General features: G+C 60.4%; 1 protein-coding gene and 1 long non-coding RNA gene across 6 annotated transcripts; one reads left to right on the top strand and one right to left on the bottom strand.

Moving 5' to 3' along the window:
• The first annotated feature begins 57 nt into the window (after positions 1-57).
• LOC308063247 lies at positions 58-6740 on the top strand. 3 transcript variants are annotated; one of them, XR_013927899.1, is made up of 3 exons: positions 58-119; positions 2137-2207; positions 4694-6740. It is a non-coding gene; the product is annotated as an uncharacterized lncRNA (long non-coding RNA). The 3 variants fall into 3 exon arrangements; XR_013927900.1 differs by lacking the exon at positions 58-119 and adding an exon at positions 132-589; XR_013927901.1 differs by lacking the exon at positions 58-119 and having other exon boundaries at positions 132-2207.
• LOC308063242 (nuclear receptor ROR-beta-like) lies at positions 6409-21267 on the bottom strand. 3 transcript variants are annotated; one of them, XM_080385931.1, is made up of 9 exons: positions 11727-17375; positions 11481-11622; positions 10726-11139; positions 10178-10299; positions 9637-9769; positions 8487-8594; positions 8011-8121; positions 7539-7651; positions 6409-6961 (listed from the first exon to the last, which is right to left on the bottom strand). In XM_080385931.1, exons 1-9 carry the CDS (start codon positions 12156-12158, stop codon positions 6800-6802), a joined length of 1737 nt encoding a protein of 578 aa, XP_080242057.1. In that variant the 5' UTR covers positions 12159-17375; the 3' UTR covers positions 6409-6799. The 3 variants fall into 3 exon arrangements, 1 of the variants encoding a protein (XP_080242057.1); XR_013927897.1 differs by adding an exon at positions 20057-21267 and having other exon boundaries at positions 6838-6961; positions 8011-8594; positions 11727-11812; XR_013927898.1 differs by having other exon boundaries at positions 6838-6961; positions 8011-8594.
• Between the last annotated feature and the right edge of the window lie 720 nt (positions 21268-21987).

Genomic DNA, 21987 nt, shown 5'->3' with positions numbered 1-21987 from the left:
CCGCACACATCCGGGACTGTGTTTCCCAGCGTGCCCCGCGGCACACCCCCACCACCTCTCACGTGAGGGGCCGGCCCTCAGGCTACGGGGGCCGGCAGGGATACTAGTGTCGGGAGGAGGTGGGTTTGTCTCGGCCCCTTCAGCAGGCGGGGGGGCGTGGGCTGAGGGGCCGGAGGTGTGGGCTGGGGTGGAGGGGCGTCGGCGGCCCCTAAGGAGTGCTGGGGCCTCAGCGGTGGTTGAGGAAGGGCTGCCGCAGGCGGGGGTCTCCGGCCTGCAGGGCTGCGGCCTGCAAGGCCTGGCTCTCATGGCCGGGTCCCTTCCTACTTTAGTTCGCTCAGCGCCCTGCACTGGCTACTGAGGAGAAAATGAACCCTATGGCAGCCACCGCCAGGACAGACGGGGCCGTGCCTTCCCCCCTGGCAGCACCCGTGGGCCCTGTCCCCGAGCGGCCTGGTGGCCCCTGCTGCCAGCCCTCACCACGTTGGCTCCCACAGGCCATGGCTGCGCTGGGGCCCAGGGCTGCGTGGTCACTGAGAAGGCTGCTGTTTGGAATTCTGCCATTAACCGCTGATTTTCTCTCCTAAGTCAGGTAAATCGGCAGCTGGTGGAGCTGGTGCCTGCTGGTGCCCAGTGCCTGTGTGACTTGTTTGGCCAAATGGGGTGGCGATGGTTGAACAGACAAATTGCTCTGAAATCTCTGTGGAGATGCAGGCTGGCAGCAGTGCATGGGGAAGCCCCTCCCCAGCCACACACACTTACCCACTTTCTGGATTTATACCCTTTTGTTCAGTTCTGTAGCTCCTTACCTCTTATTTGCACTGTGTTAGACTCCTTACCGTATGTACCAATCCATCTCCAAGGTACCAGCTCCGTGTAAATGCTGTTAATTTGGTCATACATAAACCCTGCTCTACTTTAAAAAATATTTACAGGCCCTGGGGCTGTGCTTTCTGTAAACACAGCACTCGCAGCTCCAGGCTGTGTGATTCAAGCTCATCCCTCGTAACGCTTAACTGAGCCAACGCTGAGTCCTGCAAGCCCCCAGTCTGCAAAGTTGCCCCAAAATACAGGTCTTGGGGCTCGTTGCTTGAGTTCAGCCCCTGCTCTAGGCAGGTTGCCCAGCTTTGCTCCCTGGCACGGGCACCGTCACTGCCCCTGGACACAGTATTTGCTGGCTGGACAGGTATTTTTTGAGAGGGAAAACCCCCTTGCCTCCATTGATCTAGAAGCATCACTGACATGCAAGGAATAATTTAGCTATAAACCAGTAGAGGTCACTCCGCCCCAGTAAATCCAGTGCTACTGGAGGCGTTGGAGCACCAGTAAGACAGGGAGTGCTTACTGGAAGAAGGCACGGTGGGCAGCGGGCAGCAGAGCCTGGAGACAAGGACACGGGGCATCTGGATCACCTTTATAGCGACAGCCTCTGACCTGGCTGTGCCCCGTGTGGGACAGACACGTGTAGGGGATCCTGTCCTGCTGCCTCTTGTTGAGGGTGTCTGTGCTTCCGGGAGCCCCTTGAACCTGTCCTCTGCTGGCTTCACGCTCCTTGGCAATTCCCAGCGTCTACCCTGGAACTGAAAGGCCATTTTTTATAAACATGGTGTTTTTAAAGAGTCACTTTTTGCAACGTATCATTAATTGGATTTCCCATTATTTAATTAATATTTTTTTTTTTCAAAAACCCCATGATTTTTGTGGGAAAAAAACATCCTTTTAAAAATGAAAACCAAAGAAAAGTGCCAACATGCAGCAATTTGGTGGGGCCATGAGCTGCCACAGCCGCATTGTTGCCACAGCTCCAGCTGGTCCCTGTGCGCTCCCGCACCAGACACAGCAGCTCCCTGCAGTCCCGGCCGCCCCAGCTCTGCTCCCTGTGCCTCCAAATGGGATGATAACCCTTCCCCATGTCTCTGCAAGCTATGCCCTGTTTCTAGCTGTTCCCAGCTCTTGGCAGCAGCCAGGTTTACCCTGCAATATATAAACCCTGTGGGTGGGAACTGTGAAGGAGGACATGTGCTGCTTCCTTCAAATGGCAGAGTGGCAGCAGCCAGGGAGCCGGTGAGTTGAGACCCTGGGATTTAGTGACCTTGCTGGTACAAGGATCCCTTTTCATTATTTTCCTTTGCTCCACAGCTCCTGGGTGGTTCAACAACTCCACACAACTGCTCTGGGTCTGCACAAGGGGACAGGAAGTGTGTACCCAGGTGAGATTTTCAGGGGAAGCAGAGGGAAATGAGGATGAGATTTGCACACTTGCTCCTCACAACCCCTGGGGGATCACCTACGTTACCCCCCCCCCCCCGCCCCGGGGTGGGAGCCATGCAGCTGGCCTGGGCACCCCCCAGGCCTGCCCTGCGCTCCCCGAGACCTCCCGAGCACCAGCCCCAGCAGAGGCGTCCCACCGGCTGCCCCCACACAGCCAGGGCACCATGACAGGCAAATCCCCCCGCACCCCCGGGGGAGGGGGGCAGGGCACAGCCGGAGGAGGGGGTATATACAGCAATATCATTGAACCGTCTGCATCCTGATGGAGAGGAGTCCTTGCATCCTTGTATCCAGGGCATGGATCTTCTTCCCTCCTAGGACTAGTTGATGCCACGTACACCCTGCCCCAAAATGTGTCCCCAGTACTGCCAGGTCCAGTCACTGTCCTGCCTTCAGCTTGGTGGTGTTTAAACAGGTTTCCCAGATGAAGCCCCTTCCCAGACCTCAGGTCTCCCTTGGAGTGTCCAGGCTGGGGGGGATGTGTGGCAGCTGGGAAGTGCTTGCAAGGGCTCTGACCAATGCATGTGCACAGGGTACAAATCCATCCTCTTCCCTGGCTCACTCCACTGCGTGCCTGGCTTTAAGTGAGCCAGTAATACCTTACAACATCTAAAATCTAGCCTTGTGTCCAAATCCTGCATTGGACTGGGGCTTCTGGTACAGCCTGGTCCTGAGCCCACTGGAAAAACAAAAGGTTTTTCCATGGTTTGCTTCCAGCCTCACCCTTTGTTAAAATTGGGACTCACAGTCACTATTTCCAACATTATTGATTTTTTTACCTTGTAAAACAGACTTTATTTTTCTTCCTGTAAATTTTGTGCAATATACATCTATGTACCTATAGAATACACCTCAATAAAAAGTTTTTCGTCCATACATTATATTACTTTTTATTTAATGTCATGAAAAATTCAGACAACACTTTTGTCCTTAAATAAACATTTCTCCCTCCCCTGCCCTCCCTTCCTAGCTGACTGGTCTGAAAGAAGAAATTTTATTTAGTTATTTTCTTTTCTTTAAAAAAATAGAAATTACAATCTTACAAGACAGAACATTCAATGAGAACAGAAGCATGTTCCTAAATCTAAAAAGTAAAACATTTCCATAAAACCTGTTGGTATCTACAGGTAGGTGTGTGTGGAGGGTGGTAAATGGAAAAAAAATGTTTTCCATTTCTTCCTTTCATTCATATAGATAAAAAATAACATAAAACCAACTGAAACTTTATATATTTTTTCTCTTTTGCACCAACATTCACAAGAATATATATTATATATATTTTATCCATTTTTATACACAGTGTGAGGGTTTTGGAGGTGGAAATGCACACTCAGCTAAACTGCCAGAGCAAATAAACAAACACAAAATGAATCTTCATCTGGAAAAGAGCAATCCCTCGTGACTGAGGTTGCCCCGCTCAAGGGAACCGTTGCCGAGGTCTGTTTGAAAATAAAGTGGCAAAACGTCTCACGGCCAGTGGGATGGCAATGTCTCCAAGACGCTGAGAACCGAGCATCAAAGCAAGTCGGGGGGCTCGGGGTTCCCGTGCGTCATCTCCGCTGGCCCCATGCAGCTCTGGCGCAGGGGAGAGGGGAAATCTCCCTTTTTCAGGCATTTCTACCTGGGCTTTTTCGTTTGCCCTTTCCCTACGAGCTGAATGCCTGGCTCTGCAGAGCTGCTGCTCTTGGTGGCACAGAGGGAGCGTGAGGGACCTTGGCATAGCCACCGCAGCCCCACACGTTCAGGCAAGCCCAAAGCACAGGCTGTGGCCGGCAGCGGTGCCACTGGGGGTTCGGCGTGCCCTTGCCATCCCTTTCGATGCACACCGCCCATCCCAGGCAAAAGATCATTTAGTCGACAAGTCGGTTCCTTTAAGGAGAACTTTAAAAAGTGCAGGTTCCCGCAGTTTGGCAGGTTGAGTTACACGTGTTTAATACTTCCAGTCTTCCCTAGATTCCCACAGGGGCTTTTATTGCTCAGAATCCAAACTCTCTTCCATGAGATGGATGCTGTGCTGTAAGCCAGAAAAATGCAACCGGTGGCAAGGGCTCAGTCTTTTCCCGATTTAAGGTGCTTTCTTGGTTTCTTTGCCGGATGAAATGAAAACAGTGACGTTGACCATTGGTGCACGTTGGCTGACGAATACTGAGGATGTAAATAAGGGTGTGTGCTTTTTTCTCCCCCCCCCAAACATTTCAAAACACCCGCAGCTGTTTCCTCTGAGAAAGGGAGTGCTGCTGTCCTGCAGAAACGGAGGGTGAGAGCCACCTCCGCAAAGCACATTCATTTTCTCGAGTGCTTTTCCCTGCAGGGAGGAGCCAGGAAGCGAACGGTGCTGTTGGAAATGATGCTTCAAAAAAAAAAAAAAAAAAGGCACAACCCTCTAGATGAAAAAGGCAGTACTGACTTCTCACTTCTGTCAAAGCTTTAGGATCCAAGAGGGCAGGAAACAAGCACGGCACATCCCCACCCTGGTGAACGCTGCACTGGAGAACGATGCATTGGCACTCGACATCGCACGAGGCTGCTGGAGGGTCAGCAGCCTTCACCAGAGACCTGGGCTCTAATGCCATCGGGGAGAGAAACAAGGCTGGCAAACTCCAATATGCTCCAAGAAGCAGTTCAGATGGCGGTTAGCAAAACCAGAAAGCTCATGGCTGTACGTGACGGACGGCAGCTGCCAGGGAATAGCACGGTCCCAATTTTTTCTCTGCAGAAATCCCATCAGCTTCCTGGTGAGTCTTCCCTCGTCAAGGTTGGTCCATGTTCTTCCCTAGGTGGTCTTTAACTGAAAGCTTGAATATCCCCTACCATTGCTAAGAAAGCTGCTTGTTTAATTTAAGGGGTGCAATTATGGGACTGAAAAGTCTTCGGCTCACGCTTGGAGATGGTCCAAGCTGCTAGAGAATGGGGTTGGACCCCAAAGAAACCAACACAAAGCAGGAAGGGGCTTGGGATTTTAGCCCTTTGTCAGCAGAACTGGGGCTGCCTCGGAGCAGGTTTTTCCCTTGTAGCTTTTGGCAGTTGCTGCAGGAGGAGCATGGATAGGGACGGAAAAAACATCTGCAAAGCCTGGCCATAGAGTGCCCCAAGCAGCCCCGCCAGCTGCAGGCTATCGCAGCATCACTCCACAAATCCATCCCTTCTTCACCCTTTGAGTCTCCTAAGCTCAGAACAGCAGGTCCCAATCACACCGCGATGCCCTGGGAAAGGAATAAGGACCTTTCGCTTCCCCTTGAACCCAACGGGCAGCTTCTCCCCCTAAGAAACTCCCAGGTCCTGCTAAATAGAGGAAAAAAACCCAGAACAACAGTTCCGAAGAGCTCCTTGGGGGGAAGAACCAGGGTCCAACTGAACCCGCAACAGCAGCCGCGGTGTGCGCTTCGGTGGTCCTGCCGTGGGAAGGGGGACCTGGCAGTGGGACTGGCTGTGGGCTGGGTGGAGGAAAGGCCACAAAATCTCCACTGGATGCTGAGCCACGGCACAGTTTTAAGTCTCAATAAGAAAATTACACGCAACAGCCAGCACCCAAAGAGCCGCTGCCTGCGACAACGTGCGGCGACAGGCACCGAACCCTGGTGCCCGTACCAACGCCTGCGGCTGCCTCTGGGGCAAAGCTGCCAGGAGCCAGGATTTGGCCACAGTCGCAAGGGCAAAGCCCCTCTTCAAAAAGTGCTCGGGATGCGTGAAAGGTGGCACGAGGCAGGCAGATGTGCCACATCAGCTCTGAAAAGCTGAGCGGTCAGCCAGCTGGACAGGGAGTTGGCCAGGCATTTGGGAAAATGCTGCGGTGGAGGGCATGGAGACCCTGCAAAGCTTTTCCCCCGCCATGTCAGGCATCCTTTCCCTCGAACCAGCCTCCTCCATGGGAAAATCCTGGGCCAAATCCTGCCCTGGCCACAGCCGGGTCTTTCTCAGCCAAGCTCCTGAGGTCACCCCATGCCCTGTGTGCTCGCTGCACCCATGGGAGAAGGAATAAAGCAAAGGCTCTGCCTTTGCCCTCTCAGCTCCAGCTGGGAGCCCAAAGCTGCTGCCACTGGCCTGGCTCACCCCTATCCAGCCGAGTCTGCATTGCCCCTTCTTTATCCCATGCCTTGTGTTTGGGTAAAAAAAAATAGAATAAAAATAATTATTATTTAAAAAAAAAATCAGAGATGGAGAGTGCAGCCAGGACAGCAGGAAGGGCCATGCTGCGAGCGCGGCAGCGTGTGCGTGGCGTGTGCTCCCCTGGATCCGTGAACTGTGGGGAGGAGTCGGTCCCTTACCACTGCCAAGAGCATCTCCTCTCCCGAGCAGAGATTTCACATTCATTTCACTGGTATGGCAAAGTCCGTTTGCTTTTTCCTTCAAGGTGCTTTACATTCAAGAGCTATTGCAATCCACAGCGAGGAAACGGGGCCAGGCAGATACCCCAGCCCCCTCGGGTTCTCTTGAGTTTGATTATTTGATTTAAATAAACAGCCCCAAACCTCTGAAGTTTAGTTCGTCTCCAAATTTTGGGGAACTCAAAGGGGGCCAGCAGCTCCCAGCCTTAGCTCTCCCGTGGGTCGCTGTACTGAAGCTCTGAGTTGAAGACCTCCTTATAGAGGGGTGGGAAGTTCATGGCAGTCTCCGGGTGCAGGAGACGGAAAAATTCCAGCTTATCCAGGTGTAGGTTGCAAATGGTCTTCATCAAGGGCAGTTTGGAAACCATCTGCAGGGAAAGAAGGAGCTGGTGACCACTGGCTTCTTGGGAGAGCATCCCGCACGCTGCTGTTCCCCGTCCCCTGGTGACAAACAGGTGGGTTTGGGGACCGCTGGCTCTGCCCAGTGCCAGGAGGACCAGGGGACACCCCCCACCTTTGGGCAGCCTGGCAGCAACGTGGCTTGGCCTCCAAACCCACGTCTTTCCACAGGACAACCAGAACCTGGGAGGGCTTGAGGAGCCCCTTGGTGCCCCCCTCACCCCATCCCAGGTCTGTCCTGCCCAAAGCATTCCTAAAACAGCTCCTTTTGCCCCAAAAACGCACTGCCCAACGCACTGCCAGGCTCAGCAGCACAGGGCTGCCTACGGCATGGCTGCCTCCACCTGCACCACAACGGAGATGCACGACCCATGGAAAGAGAAATTCCCCTCCTCCTTCCACAGGTCCCAGGATTCACCCCCACAAAAACCGCCCGTGTGTGGCTGATGAGCTGCGGCACCGCCACAGCCGCCGGCTCCGCCATCCCATGGCACATGTGCCATGCCCGACCGGGCTGCGCACACTGCACACATGCAGCACCGCTACCTTCGAGAGCTTGTCCTCGGCGGAGTGTTTCTTCTGGATCTCGTGCTGCAGGGCCACGTAAATCTTGTCCTGGAGCTTCTGCACCTTCTTGGACTCAGTCAGCCACGGGCGATCTACAGGAGACGGCCGGGTCAGTGCCACCGAGGGGTCTCCCACCCGCATGCTGCAGTGGCCTCTCGCTCTTTCAATCCTTCCTGCTCTCTGGGATGTTTTGGGGATGGTGGCATGGCCAGGCGGCCCCCCTCCGCCTCCCCCCCACCCCGCTGTGGGTGACGTCGCTCCTCCTCTTTGGCACATGCACTTTGTGCATTTTTAGATGCATTTTTCCCCCAACCTCTTTTCCCAGGAATGACTTAAATCATCCACCAAAGAAGCAGTGCTGAGATTTACAGGTTAGCTCTGCCCAGCTTCAGCATGAGACATCCCGCCATCCCACCCCAGCTGCAGTGTTCCCCCCAAAGCCCCCCCATACCCGGGGAGAGCAGGACGGCGGCAGTGAAGAGGGCGAGCTCCTCGTCTGACAGCTGCAGGCGGCACAGCGTCCTCCCCAGCTCGAAGACAGCGCCGATGAGGTCATCGCAGCCTGATGGGGACAGCAGGGAAGGGGCGGGATGTCACAGCTCCGTGCTGCCTGGTAGCACCCCCACACCCCCACCCACCCGCTGACCCCAGGCACCCAGGGCTCAGAAAGCTTTTGGAGATGAAATGGGTGACGGAGGGGTCCCCAGCAGAGGATGCCTGGCATCGCTGGGCTCTGGTCTGCGGCACAAAGCGGGTCCCAGCTGCAGCGCACGTCAACCCAATGGGAGCGGGAGCAAATGCCATGTGGGGTCTCACCCCCTCCTGTCCCCTGGGGATTTAGCCCAGGCACAGGGATGCTGCGTGTCACCTGGCTGCAAACCCCAGCCCTGTCCCGGCGTCGAAAGGAGAGGAGCACCCCAAGCTTACCCAGCGACTTGAACACCTGCACGCTGCCGAACTTCCCCTCGAAGAGGACAGTGTTGTTCAAGGGGTTGAACGCGCGGATCATGCGGATCAGAAGCACCTCGAGGCAACCTGATGTAGGCAGAGAGAGCGCAGACGAGGGCAGGGCAGGGCAGGGCAGGGCAGGGGGGGTCCATCAGCCCAGGGCCAAATGTAAGCAAGAGGAAAGCCCACAATGCAAGTTGGAAGTCCGGATTGTTCATTCCCAAGAGCAGAATGGTTATTCCAAGAAATCCAGTTTGGGGTTTTTGGTTTGGGGTTTGGTTTGTGGGGTTTTTTTTAGATTTCCAATGGTGACCGCAATATTTCACCAAAGGGAAATATCATCCAGTCATTCACAGAGATCGATGGAGGTCATGGTGGAGCAGCGAGAGAGGAAAGGGTGACAACAAAATAAATGCAAAGAAAGTGGAAGGAAAAAATGAAAGAATGAGTTAAACTCCAGCGTGTCAGGCATGGCCAGCTCTAGCTTCAGGGTACAGCACCCTCCGGGACACTGGCACATGTCCCTTGAGCTGGGCGAGGCTCGCAGCTCCCCAGCCCTGGAAGTTTAGAAACTGGGAGGCTTTTCCACCATTTTTGGCATTTTAGGGCTTTTGCATATTCGGCCCCCTCACCTGGGCACGGCATTGCCGGCTCGGGCAGACGGATGAGTGGGGGACATGGGTGCTGCTGCTGCCGCCCTGCTTTTCCCAGTCTCTCGCTGGGAGAAGAGGCCAATCCTTTTCTCCCTCCCCGCTCCCCTTCGGGTTGGCATCCCAGGGGAAAACCCACCGTGCTCATTCCCATCCTGGTTTCTGGGTGACATTTGGTTGAGGGTGACCATGGAGAAAAGCCTCTGCCTGGGGCGGCCACTGCCCATGTCCCTCTCTCTACCATCACCCTTGAACGTGACCTCCAAGTCCCTCCAGCCCAGTGCCCCCTCCCCAAGCACCGAAGCTGAGCCTGGGGGCAACCGGGGCGGCAAGGGAGGGGCGATCCCAAAAGGAAAGCATTAGCCAAGAGAAAAGATGGGATATGACTTTGGCACCACAGCTGCTGCTGGGGGAGGTGTTGGGGACCCGCGGGGGATGGCGGGGGTGCGAGGGGGATGGTGGGGCCCCCCCGCTCTTACCAGCTTTCAGGAGGATGATTTGGTCATTCTGGCAGAGCTCCATGAAGCCGTCGATGCGCTTGGCGAACTCCACCACGTACTGGATGGCGTTGGAGATCTGCAGCGAGCACTGCTGCCACATGGCCTCGCAGCTCTGCCGGCACAGCAGGGACGTCCTTAGGGCTGTCACCCTGGCCCCACCATCCCCCCTGCCCCATTGCACCGTCACCCTGAAACCATTGTTCCCCCCACCCCACTGCACCACCACCCTGGCCCCACCATCCCCCCCACCCCATTGCACGGGGCAGGGAAGGGACACAGGGCCATGCCATCCACAGGGGGGTGGCACTAGGACACCCAGGATGTGACCTGCTACTGCAAGCCCCTACCCCAAAAAAGCTTTTAGGAGCTTTTGCAGCTCCCAAAGCTCTGAAAGACCCTCCTCATCCTCGCCTTCATCCCTGCCTCGGTGCAGCAGCGGGGACAGCAGCAGCTCTTGCCAAGGGCTGCCACAGCTCTGGCTGTGGCAGAGGGCCAGGGGGGGCGTAGCAGTGGCACTCACCTTGCTCTGCAAGGCGCGGACCTCCTCGGGGGAGTAGAGGCTCCATGCCAGGCGCTTGAGCTCCTCTGTCGTGTACTGGCACGTCTCCAGGTGCGACTTCACCACGTTCTGGGCCACCCGGTCTGCAAGGCAAGGGCAGCAGGCGGTGAGCCCTAAGGACCCCACTGGCCCCACTGTCCCCACACCCCAGTGCCATCCTCTCCCGGGTGTCCTAGGGGCTGCTGGGGCTGGAGGGCCAGAGGGTCTCATGTGCATTGTTGGGGGGTATGAGGACAGATGGGGTGCCGGGGGCTATCCCCGTGGCAGAGGGAGGGATGCTGTGCATGACCTCAGGTGTGCTGAGCTCCATCAGAGGAGGGGGTGGGCTTGGGGCTGCTCCGGGAGCCGAGGCTGGGCTGGCACCTCGCTACGAGCACGGTGCCAGCACGGCACGAGCAACCAGGGCTGGATGCATCCTGCAAGGCACCTGGGGCTGCACTGAGCACCACCCACGGGGCTGCGCACCCAGTGCGTGCCCAGCATCACGCTGGGACCACGCCAGTGCTCACCAATCTCAAGGATGGAGATGTCGGCAGCCAGCTGGCCGCCCTCCAGCGTGCCGTGCGCGAACAGGGCTGGCTCCAGCATCAGCTCGTAGATGGACTCCTGCTTGATGAGCGTGGCGTCGGCCACATCCAGGCTGGACTGGTCGGGCGATGGCTGCGCAGAGGCGAGCAGGTCAAGGTTGTAGTAGGTGCTGCTGCCATCAGGGGTGAGGGGGAAGTCGAAGAGGAGCCCGTCCGACAGCGTGGAGATGTCATCCAGGTCCGAGAGCCCGCTGCTGACGCTGGTGGTGTAGACGCGGCTCAGGGGCTCAGGCTCATCCTTGGTGCCACCGCTCTGCTCCTGGCTCTGCTGGTGCTTCTGCACCTCGGCGTAGAGGCTGTCCCGCTGCTTCTTTGACATGCGGCCGAACTTCACCGCTGCCCGGGGAGGAGAGGGTGGCCACGTCAGGGCAGCTTCACCCCCACGGAGCAGAAGCTGCGACCACCCACCTGCCCTGGGAACGGTCCTGGCTTCTGGGGGTGTGCACAGTTTGGGGGCTACGAGCACCCTGTCGGATACACCCCCTGCCCCAGCCCTGGGTTGAAGGGAACAGAATCGACTTAAATTTTCCCACAGAAAACATAAAAGCATTTCTTGCTTCCCAAAATCCTTTCACTGGACTGGCCCTACGGGGGGAGCAGCTTTGAGCCTGATGCTCCAAGGAGGAGCGGCCGGGCCCCTGGGGATCGGGCCCCTGGGGATCCCGGGCATGACTCACCATCGCGGGACATGCCCAGTGCCAGGCATTTCTGCAGGCGGCAGTGCTGGCAGCGGTTGCGGTTGGTGCGGTCGATCAGGCAGTTCCTCTGCCGGGAGCAGGAGTAGCTGGCGTTGTTCTGCTGGCTCCTCCGGAAAAAGCCCTGCGCGGGATGAGGTGGTGTTGGGAAACCACTCGGTGGGATGCTAGCCCCCGCGGGCACCCACCCACCTGCCAGCACCCATCTCTGCGTGTCCCTGGGCTCACCTTGCAGCCTTCGCAGGTGATAACGCCGTAGTGGATCCCTGAGGATTTGTCTCCGCAGATCTTGCAAGGGATCACTTCAATTTGGGCTGCGGCAGAGGGGGAAAAGGGGGAAAACCAGAGCGGTGATGACGGTGGCCACTGAACTGCAAGAGGGAGATGGCTCTCTCCCTGCGACAGCCACAGCCCTGCTCGGCAGCTGGGGAAACTGAGGCACGAGAGCTGGATGCACCGGCAGCTCAGCCCTTCCCACAGACCCCTGAAGGACGCTTGCACCTCCGAGAAGCCCCCAAAAAGGCCCACACAGGACACAGGGTACCCCCACCCACTCCCCCATCCTCTCCAGCAGCAAGATCTGGGTAGAGAAGCCCTTTGAGCTACAACAATGCAGCATGGCTGTGCACCAGCCCGCCCTGGACCCCGCTTTGGAACCATTGTCCTTATTTTTCAGCTGGTGTGTGCGTGCTGGGGAGACACCCAGGACAGGGGCATCCCTGGCACACGGACTATCCCATCCCCGCAGCCACAGATGCTCTCCTCTGGCCCAAGCAGAGGGTCCAGGGGCCCCCCAACACCCCCCCGGCAGCTCCTTTGAAACCCAGGACCGATATAGCCATCACCAGCTCAAGGTCCTGGCCCCCTTCCCCCCACAAATCCGCTTCCCTCCCTGCTTCTGCTTCGCTGGCACTGAGCTGCTAATAGGCTTCGTCCTCCTCATTTTCCAGCTGGGCTGGCTCTGCCCGCCCCATGCGCACCGGGGGGGGGATGCAGGGCACCCCCGGGACTTGTACGTGCCTCCCTGCATCTCTGCACCCTCTAATCCCCGCTCCAGCCCCCACGCCCCTGGCCGGGCTCAGCCTGGCATCGCTCTCAAGGGTGCTGGGCAGCCGCCACCGTGCCAAAATAACCCCCACAGCCAGATTATTGTTATTTCAAATCTCCTGGGCCTGTGCAAATCCCCGGCTCGGGTAATTCCCTTCTGCCTCTCTTCTCCCCTGGGAGTGACCAGTTCTGGTCGAGGGACGTGTTTTGTGGGTTGCTGCTGGCAGGGGCCACGTTTGTGGGTGACAGCCCCAGTGCTCGGCCAGCACCGCCTGCACCCTGGCACCCGGTGCTGCCCTGGGGTCCCTCCTGCTTGGGGGGAGGCTGGACGGGGTCAGTGCGAGCCTCACCAGGCAGCCGGTCTGCCATCGGTGTCCCTGGGGCTGTCAGTCCCCCAGGGCTGCCACCGGTGTCCCTAAGGCTGTCAGTCCCTCAGGATGCCATTGTTTCCCCAGGGCTGCCATCGGTCCCCCCTGGGATGCTCTCCCCCAAGGGCTGCCATCAGTCCCCCAGAGATGGCACTGGTCCCCCCAAAAGCTGTCAGTCCCCCAGGGATGCCACCAGTGTCCTCAAGGCTGTCAGTCCCACAGGGATGCCATTGGTCTCCCCAAAGCTGTCAGTCCCCCAGGGATGCCATTGGTGTACCTTGGGGCTGTCAGTCCCCCAGGGATGCCACCAGTCCCCCCAAAGCTGTCAGTCCCCCAGAGATGCCACCAGTCCCCCCAAAGCTGTCAGTCCCTGAGGGATGCCATCGGTCCCCCAGGGATGCCCCCAGTCCCCACAAAGCTGTCAGTCCCTGAGGGATGCCCCTGGTCCCCCCAAAGCTGTCAGTCCCTGAGGGATGCCATTGGTCCCCCAGGGATGCCCCCGGTCCCCACAAAGCTGTCAGTCCCCCAGGGATGCCCCCGGTCCCCCCAAAGCTGTCAGTCCCTGAGGGATGCCATTGGTCCCCCAGGGATGCCCCCGGTCCCCACAAAGCTGTCAGTCCCCCAGGGATGCCCCCGGTCCCCCCAAAGCTGTCAGTCCCTGAGGGATGCCATCGGTCCCCCAGGGATGCCCCCGGTCCCCCAGAGCTGCCACCGGTTTGTCCCCTCGGGGCAGATTTGCTCCCAGCCATGAGCGGGAAGGACGCTCCCAAGGCGGAGGGGTGACTCCCTCCTCCAGCCGCTGACTCACCGTTCAGCTCCTGCCCCAAACACCCCAGGTGATTTTGGGGTTCACCTCCCCTTCCCGGGGCTGCCAAGCCAGGCTTCTCCCAGGGCTGTGTATTGCGTCCCCCCGCAACCCAAGGGGGTCACATCCCACCCCTGCCCCTCCCTCTGCTGTAATTTTGGGCCTGGGGCAGCAGAGCTGACCCCCCTGGGGTGGGCAGAGAGCAGGCAGGGCACCCTCGCAGCCGTGCCAGTCCCAGCCCCCTCCCCAGTGGCAATGGCATCGCAGCCCCGGGGTCAGCCCTTTGGCAGGGGGATGGGGGGATGGAGGCACTGGCAGGGCAACGTGCCCCCCACCCCATCTCACCAGACAGAGCCACCCTGCAATACCCCGGCTCCCGCTGCCACCTTCGCCAGCGCTGCTGGAGAAGGTGCAACCTGCAAACCACGGGGACACCCCCCCGCTCCCACCCCAACACCCTGTCCCCATCGTCCAGGGAGGAGCGCAGGGGTGGGACGCAGGTGATGGCACTGTGGGGGGCACAGGGAGGTGGTGCCACCCCCGGCAGGAAACCGCGTCGGTTCGTTATGCAACGTAATTGCAGCCGCCGGGCGCGCTGGGGTGATGCACCCATCGCTGGCACACCGCACCCTCACGCCCGCGGCCGATACTCCCGGCCCCCCGCAATTACCGGCACCGCGTGCCTGGCAAAACAGACGGGCTGAGCACAGCCCTTGCACCCCTGGCACCCACTCTGCTCACCCCACAGGGCCCCAAAAGCCACCCACCGGCTCCCAATGATGGTGGTGGCTTTGTGGGGTGCTGGCGGCCAAATCCTGCCCGTGCACCCCCAGGTGGAGGGGAGCCCCCTGACAGCCCCCTCCCCCAGCCAGTGTGGGCAGGGGTAAGGGTACATGGGACGATGCTGTCCTGGCTGCTCCGGAGCCAGCATCACCCCTGGATGCTGCAGAGAAGCTCCAACCGCTTGCCATGTACCCGCAGCCTCTTGGGGCTCTAATTAGCAACCTGTTAATTACACAGCCATGCCCGCTGCCAGCACCTGACCCGCTCGTAAGACGTTCGCCCCAAATAACTGACGTGGGGATACGTCCATAACGCCGGAGCGGTGGCAATTAGAGCCCAGAACAGCGTTTAATTGCCGCTCTGTTTGTAAGCCCCGGCTGAATCACCGCGCCAGCTCCCTCGGCGTTCCCTTGTGCCACAGCCACATCCTCCCCCCTGGACCCCCGGACATCCCCCTGGGGCAAAACCAGCAGGACAGGGAGGGACGTGGGTGCTAGTGGGGTGGCCACAGTGGCACCCCACATCCTCCAGATCTCACCATGGAACATCACAGCAGACCCCACATCCTGGGTACGACCCCCACTGCTGTGCCTCAGTTTCCCCACCGCTGGGCTCTTCCTCCTCCCACCACAACTCAGTGAGCATCAGCCATGCTGTGTAAAATGGGGGGTCACTTAGGGGGAGGCAAACCCCTACCCCCTGCCCGGGGGGCTGCAGGCAATGAAACTTCTCCCTGGGGTTGGCTGGGCTAAAATAGGGAGCAGGGAAAAAAAAAAAGGGGGGGGGGGAGTTAAAAAAATTAATAATCTCCAGCCAGCAATTAAAATGTCCCAGCCGTGGTATTTGCTCTCCTCCCACTGCAAACACTTTCTTGCCCAACTCCCAGCCCGCTGCCACCGGCCAGCCCTTATGTAAGTGGCACTGTGGCACCCAGTGGCCGTGGGGCTCGGCCGCGGTGGTGGCCATCGGCCATCAGCCCTGGCCCGTGGCTGGAGCCATCCTGTCCCACTGACACACTTTCTGCCCGTGGCCCCACGAGCTTGTGTAACACCACGGCCGTTAACCCTTCCCACGGCCACAGACGCACTGGGATGGAGCCAGGGCTGCCCCCCAGCCCCCCACCACTGGGGATGGGGCTTTTGGGGCATTTTGGGGGAATACATCAAGCTGGGGATGCCCATTTGCTGCCCCAAGCTGCAGCTCTCTGTGGGGGACATGGGTCCACCACTGCACGGTCCCCAGGTCCCCTGTCGCCCCCTTGGACCCGCCATGTGCGTCCCCCCCAGCCCAGCACAGCTTCCCCGAACTGGGCAGGTGGTTCTGGTGGTTTGGGCAGAGCCAGAGCCACCCTCCCCGGAGCAAGACTCAGCCTTCCTCCCATGCCTGCACACCCTCTTCTCCATCACCTCCACCCCAAGGGTGGGCATCTCTTTTGCACCCCAAAACAAGGCAGGGGCTGCAGGATCCAGCCACAGGGGTCTGGACCCTCCACCTGTGAGGCCATGGCCACAGGTGGCCCCATCCTCATCCTCTTCCCCCCCCATCCCACCCCTCGGCCATATAATCTCACTGCTGGAGGGGGGAAATCACCCCAAAACTCCTGGGGTGATCCTGCACACCCTTCAACCCACAGGGCTGGGGTTAGGATATGGCCACTTGCTCCCCTGGGGGGGCTACATAAGGCCACAGGAGCAAACCCACCACTGGGACCCAAGTGGCCCTTGCTGGGGGGTGGGGTAGGGGCAAGCAGCCCAGCTCTAGGGGCTTCAGAGGTGGCTCTATGCCCCTGTGGCCATCCCTGCCCCAAATACCCCCTCGGCCGCCCAGGCGAGAGCCACGGCCGGGGGGTCCCCAGTGCCCTGGTTCATTACCCAGCAAACCTGCTGGGAAAGTAGGTCCGTGCCCCATCCCACTGCCGCGATCGATGCCGCAGGGTGGGCACCTCCGGTAATTAGCAGCAGCCCCGCAGCCCCCCCTCACCTCCCCAGCTCCAGCCAGGGCACTGGGATGCTCGGATGCTCAGCCACCACCATCCCCTCCCCTCCAGCTCAGCATCCTCCTGGCTCACCCACAACAGGGGGAGGACGAAGGGTCCCAGCTGCACAGGGACATGCAGAGACCCACGGGGATACCCCACCTGCCCACCCCTGCCCCAAAACCCAGCTCTGCTCCCTCACCCCCTGCAGCAACCTCCAGCCACTGCTCCCAGCTGCACCCACCTCTGGGGGACCACTGCGCTTCCCCAGAGCGACTCCCATCACTGCATTTTGGGAAGGTCGTGAAGGAGGAATAAATAATCAAATAAAGGCAATTATCACCCTTTTCTATTTTCAAACAGGCTCCTGCACTGCAGCACCCTGGGGTCCCCCAGTGTCCTGGCATTTCAGCTGTTGCTGCTGGCAAATCACACCCTGATCCGTGCACCCCATGGGGAACCCCGGGGGCTGGGGCCAGGGCGCTCTGCAGCAGGCACAGCCTGGGCGTGATGCTCGAAGCACAGGCTCTGGGCTTCAGAGGCACCGGGGCCACGCAGGCAATATGGAAAATTCAAATCACACAACTCTGGCCCTGATGCTGGAGGTGGGAACCAGTTTCTTAATTGATTAGCAGAGATTTCCTGGAAATTTGGGGCCAGAAGAGGACTCGGCTGCTCTCCCCCTGCCCCAGGGCCACCTCCAGCCACCTTCGTTCGTGGCCACGCAGCCGGTGGCTTCGCAGATCCCCAGCAAAGTGCCATTTTCCCCCTGTCCCATGCTGCGGTGTGTTCCCAGCTTGGAGATGGCAGCAAACAGTTCACCCACCAGCAGAGGCAAGCAGGCAGTGAGGGTCCCCCTGGGACCACCCTGCTCCTGCCCTGGCTGCTGCGGTTCACCAGCTCCCGGCCGGCCCCACCAGCGCGTCCCACACTTTGTCTGGCACAGGAGGGTGGCAAAGGTGGGGTGGTGGGGAGGGGGCCCTGCTGCTGACCCGGGGTAAGGAGAGTCCAGGCAGCAGCAGGAGAACCCCTCCAGCTCTGTGGCTAAATCGGGCGGGGGGGGAATTATCTCCATGGGGCTAAATAAAGGCACCACTCGCCACATCCAATAAACCGGGTGTGATTTAGCCAGTGCCTAGTTCAAAGTTAAATGTGACGGGGAGGAGGGACAGCAGGATGGGCTGGGGATGCTGCCAGCACGGCCCAGCTGTGGGGTCAGGGACCAACATCCCCCTATCACCGCACCTTCCTCCTCCAGGTGCTGCCACCCCCGGGGTTATTGGAGTGGAGGATCCCAAATCCCAGCTGGATCCCTCAGGACCCCACGCTGCCGGTGGCCACCTTTCTCCTCCAACCTTATTTTCGGGAGGCGAAGGGCATGGCCATCCCCATCCCCATCCCATGGTACCCGGGATGGCCAGAGCCATGGTGCCGGAGGGCCCATGGGTGCTGGCCATCCTCGCCCGTGCCAAGCATGTGCACCACGCTGCCTAAACGGACAGGGAAGCTCCTCCTCCACCCTCTCTGATTTTTCCAATGACAGATCTAGGTCACTAGGACAAGTCGGAAAGGCTGCCGAGCCACCGCACGCTCCACGCCACGCCGCTTGCAAAACAAGTGAGCAGGAGGGCTGGAAACCCTATAGGATTATACAAGGCAAAGCCTCTTGCCCGGCCCTGGCGCAGCCGTGGCGCAGCAAGGACAGGAGCAAGGAGCTGCCGTGGCCCCCCGGGAACAGGGCAGAGCGGTGGCGGTTTCGGGGAAGAAAAGAGAGATTGGATCAATTTGGCATAACCATGCGGCACCGAGGCTTCGGCGAGAGATGGGGACCCTGCGGCGGGCAGGACCGCAGGAAAAACACCTGACAGAGGAAAACGATGTGATATCAGAGGGGTTTGGCCATTAATTAGGGCCAACGCACAGTAATTGGTGGGGGAAAAGGAAAAGAAAATTTTAAAAAAGGAAAAGTTTACCCAGCTGCTAATTAAGCCTGGTGCTGGCTGTGCAGGTGCTACGTAAAAGGCAGGCAGTGTTATTAATTAGGCATGCGTTAATGCTTCCCTCCGTACTAATAAAGGTGAAATCCCGGGATGCCACAGGGTGGGAAGGGGATGTGGGGGGCTCGCCTCATCCTCGCCTGGCCCCAGCCCCACCATTACACAAGAGCGCAGCGGGAGGCAGAGCCGCAGCACCCACGGCTGCGTCGGGGAGGGAGAAAAAACGATTTGAGGAGCGAAAAGATGTCCATCCTGGTCCAAACACCCCAAAATGCACCTCAATATGTGCCCCCAATCCCCCACCTGAACACATGCACCCCAGAACACACCTAAGGAGGGGCACAAGAGGGGTGAAACGCTCGGGCATGGCGGGCGACGACAGAAAAACACTTTAACAGGGGATAAAAATCCCACCCCAGGGTGTAAGGTCCCAGCCACGCTCCCAGCAGCTCCGTTGGGAACAGGCACGGGGAGGGGGGGAGGGGGGAGCTGGGTCCGGCCACCGCTGCGTCACCATCACCAGGCCAGGTGGCTTGTCCCGCCGGAGCCCTCCTCCCTCCATCATCATCCTCCTCCTCCCTGCCACCTGCTTTGCAAAGCGGAGGGGTGAAAAGTAGGAATCACCTTTTTTATCAACGGGTAAAACCAGGCAGGTGCTGGTGCGACTCACCCCCTTCCCTGGGTGAGGGGCACCCCAAACTGCGGCTGGTCCCTCATCTGTCCCCCCAGCAGTCCCCCTCCTGCCCCCCGGCCTGGGCCAAGCAGCCCCGGAGCCACGGGGAGGGGGAAAGGGGGAAAGAAACACAATAAATCCAGCCCTGGTGGGAGCAACATATTGAGGAGGAGATTAAGGGGTTTAGTGCGACGAAAAGCTTAAGAGCGGTCTAAGCCGGCGTCGGAAAGCGAAGCAAAATAAACAAAAATTTTATTCCTCATGAAGGGGGGAGCTGGAGGAGCCAGACCGACCCCAGCGGGGCTGAGGTGGGACCCCCGTGTCCCTGGTGGGGCTGATGCGGGTCCCCCCGTGTCCCCCACCAGGGCTGAGGCGGGTCCCCCCCCGTATTCTCTGGCGAGCTGATGCCGGGACCCCCGTGTCCCCGCCGGGGCTGATGCCGGGTCCCCCCCGCGTCCCCGTCGGGGCTGCTGTGGGTCCCCCCCCGTGTCCCCGCCGGGGCTGATGCCGGGTCCCCCCCGCGTCCCCGCCGGGGCTGATGCCGGGTCCCCCCCCGCGACCCCGCCGGGGCTGATGCCGGGTCCCCCCCCGCGACCCCGCCGGGGCTGATGCCGGGTCCCCCCCCCGTGTCCCCGCCGGGGCTGATGTCGGGTCCCCCCCGCGTCCCCGCCGGGGCTGATGCCGGGTCCCCCCCCCGTGTCCCCGCCGGGGCTGATGTCGGGTCCCCCCCGCGTCCCCGCCGGGGCTCATGTCGGGTCCCCCCTCCGTGTCCCCGCCGGGGCTGATGTCGGGTCCCCCCCGCGTCCCCGCCGGGGCTGATGTCGGGTCCCCCCCCCGTGTCCCTCACCGGGGACAACTTTTGCCACCGCCCCCCGCAGCCGGGCGGGCCCCCCGCGCCCCCCGCACTCACCTCGCATGGTGGCCGGCGGCGGTCAGGAGCGCGCCGGGGGGCGCATGGGGCGGCGCGGGGGTCCCTGCGGCGGAGCGCGGCGGGGCGGGGAGCGGTGGCACCGGGAGGCACCGGGCGGCACCGGGCAGCTCTGGCACCTGCCCCTCCGCGGCGCCGCTGACCCACTTCTGCCCGAGCATGCGGCCGTTCACATGACGAGCCTGCCCCGCCCCCCCAAATCGGTTTCACTTCCAGCCCCACCTCCTGCCCTTCCTCCTCCTCCTCCTCCTCCTCCTCCTCCTCCTCCATCCCCGCCGCGCCGGTGCCCGGTGCTGGACACGGGCTGCCCGGCGCCCCCCTGGGTGCCCGACGCCCGGGGCGGGGGGCAGGCGGCCCGGGCAGGGGGGCTCGGCGCTGCACCCCCCGCCCATGGGAGGGCCCTGCCGGTGCCCGGCCTGTCCCGGCTCGCCCAGGCACGGGGCCGGCTGCGTGTCCCGCTGAATCACTGCGCCGCTTTGCTTCGCCGCCCCCCCCGGCCGCCCCGCTTGGCACAGGGACCCCCCCCGACCCCCGGGCAGGACAGGGCGGGGGGACGGCCTGGAGAAGGTGCAGCCCCCCGGCGCTCGGGGGGATGTGGGTAGCTCGGGGACCCCCACCGTGTCCCCATGCCGGGGTGCAGGTGTTGGGTCCGAGGGGATGCCCCGGCCAGGGGACCCACGGCTCGGGAGGGGCACAGCAGAGGCAGTGGGAAGCCTGGGGGGCAGCGAGCCATTCCCACCCCATCCTTCACGCTGCAGGTTTTTGGGGGTCCTGTCCTGGATAACGGGGCGCTCCAACGTGCTGCCATAATAGAGGCAATGAAATCACGGCTCTGGGCCACGCAATGAGGCCCCGTGGTGCTGTGCCAGAGGTGTCAGCGCGGTGCAGAGCCCCACGGCTGGGGTTTGTGGTGTGACTCTTGCACCAAGTCACCAGGATCCCCAGGGTGCCACAGCACAGGGGTGGAGGCGGCTGGGCCATGGTGTGGCTGGGACAGGGCTCAGGGTGCAAGGGATGTGGCTGGTGCTCAGCAGCGCCCAGGGGTGCCCATATGTCCTGGGGGTGGTGGCAGTGGCCTGGAGACCTGGTGTGTGCAAGAGGGCATCCACCGTGGGCACGGACATGGCATCTACCACAGGCATGGATGTGGCACCTGCTGTGGGCACAAGCAAGGCAGCGGGCATGGCCGCGGGCATGGCCACAGGCATGGCATGGGCATCACCATGGAGGTGACATCCGCTACGGGCACAGATGCAGCCACCACCATCGTCACACACGTGGCATCGCTGCCTCCTCCCCAGCCTCCCCCCTGCCCTTGCAGCTAGGCTTTGCCGGGGGCACCACAGCCCCCAGACCCTTAAATTAAAGCATTGAAGCATGGCTGAAGAGGACAATTTCAATCCACATCCACCCCAAAGCCCGGGGCTGATCCAGGGGTGCAGGGGCACTGTGGGGCAGGTGGTAGATGGGCTCTGCCCACCCCTGCTCCTGGAACTGTCCCTCTGCACCGGTGCAGGCGGGTGGTGGTGGCAGGGCTGAGCCGCAGTGGCACTTTGTGTGCTCCCACCCGTGTGCTGAGTTACCTCCTTGCTCCGCTCTGGCATGGGAGCAGCCACAGCCAGGGAGGGGGACACTGGGGAGTGGAGGGGGTGCGGGGGGCTGAGGGGGCCGCGCTGCCTGCTGCGCTCCAGTGCTGCTGTCTGACATGATTTTGCTGATGGGGATTGTGAACAGCTTCGCTGCTCTCTCTGGTTGGATTCGCTCCTTCCTCCCGGCTTTCCTTCCTCCTCCCCGCTGTGCTCCGCATGGATGGGCACGCAGACGGGACGCAGGGTGACATCTCGATTTGGTCTTTACAGGCTCCGCTTCCAGCAGGGCTTCTGTAAACGCAGCCCTGGACAGCCCCTGAAATC

Source organism: Falco punctatus (genome assembly GCF_963210335.1).
Source record: "Falco punctatus genome assembly, chromosome: 4".
NCBI lineage: Eukaryota > Metazoa > Chordata > Aves > Falconiformes > Falconidae > Falco > Falco punctatus.
Note: the sequence above shows the minus strand (reverse complement) of the source record. Positions and strands in the feature narration are given on the sequence as shown.

Excerpts from the sequence above, each read along its gene's own strand:
- LOC308063242 (XM_080385931.1), bottom strand. The coding sequence starts at position 12,158 with ATGGTTCCAAAGCGGGGTCCAGGGCGGGCTGGTGCACAGCCATGCTGC. Across the intron at positions 11,623-11,726 it reads TCACCTGCGAAGGCTGCAAG|GGCTTTTTCCGGAGGAGCCA; the intron begins GTGAGCCCAGGG and ends CATCCCGCGCAG. Across the intron at positions 10,300-10,725 it reads CATCTCCATCCTTGAGATTG|ACCGGGTGGCCCAGAACGTG; the intron begins GTGAGCACTGGC and ends CTTGCCTTGCAG.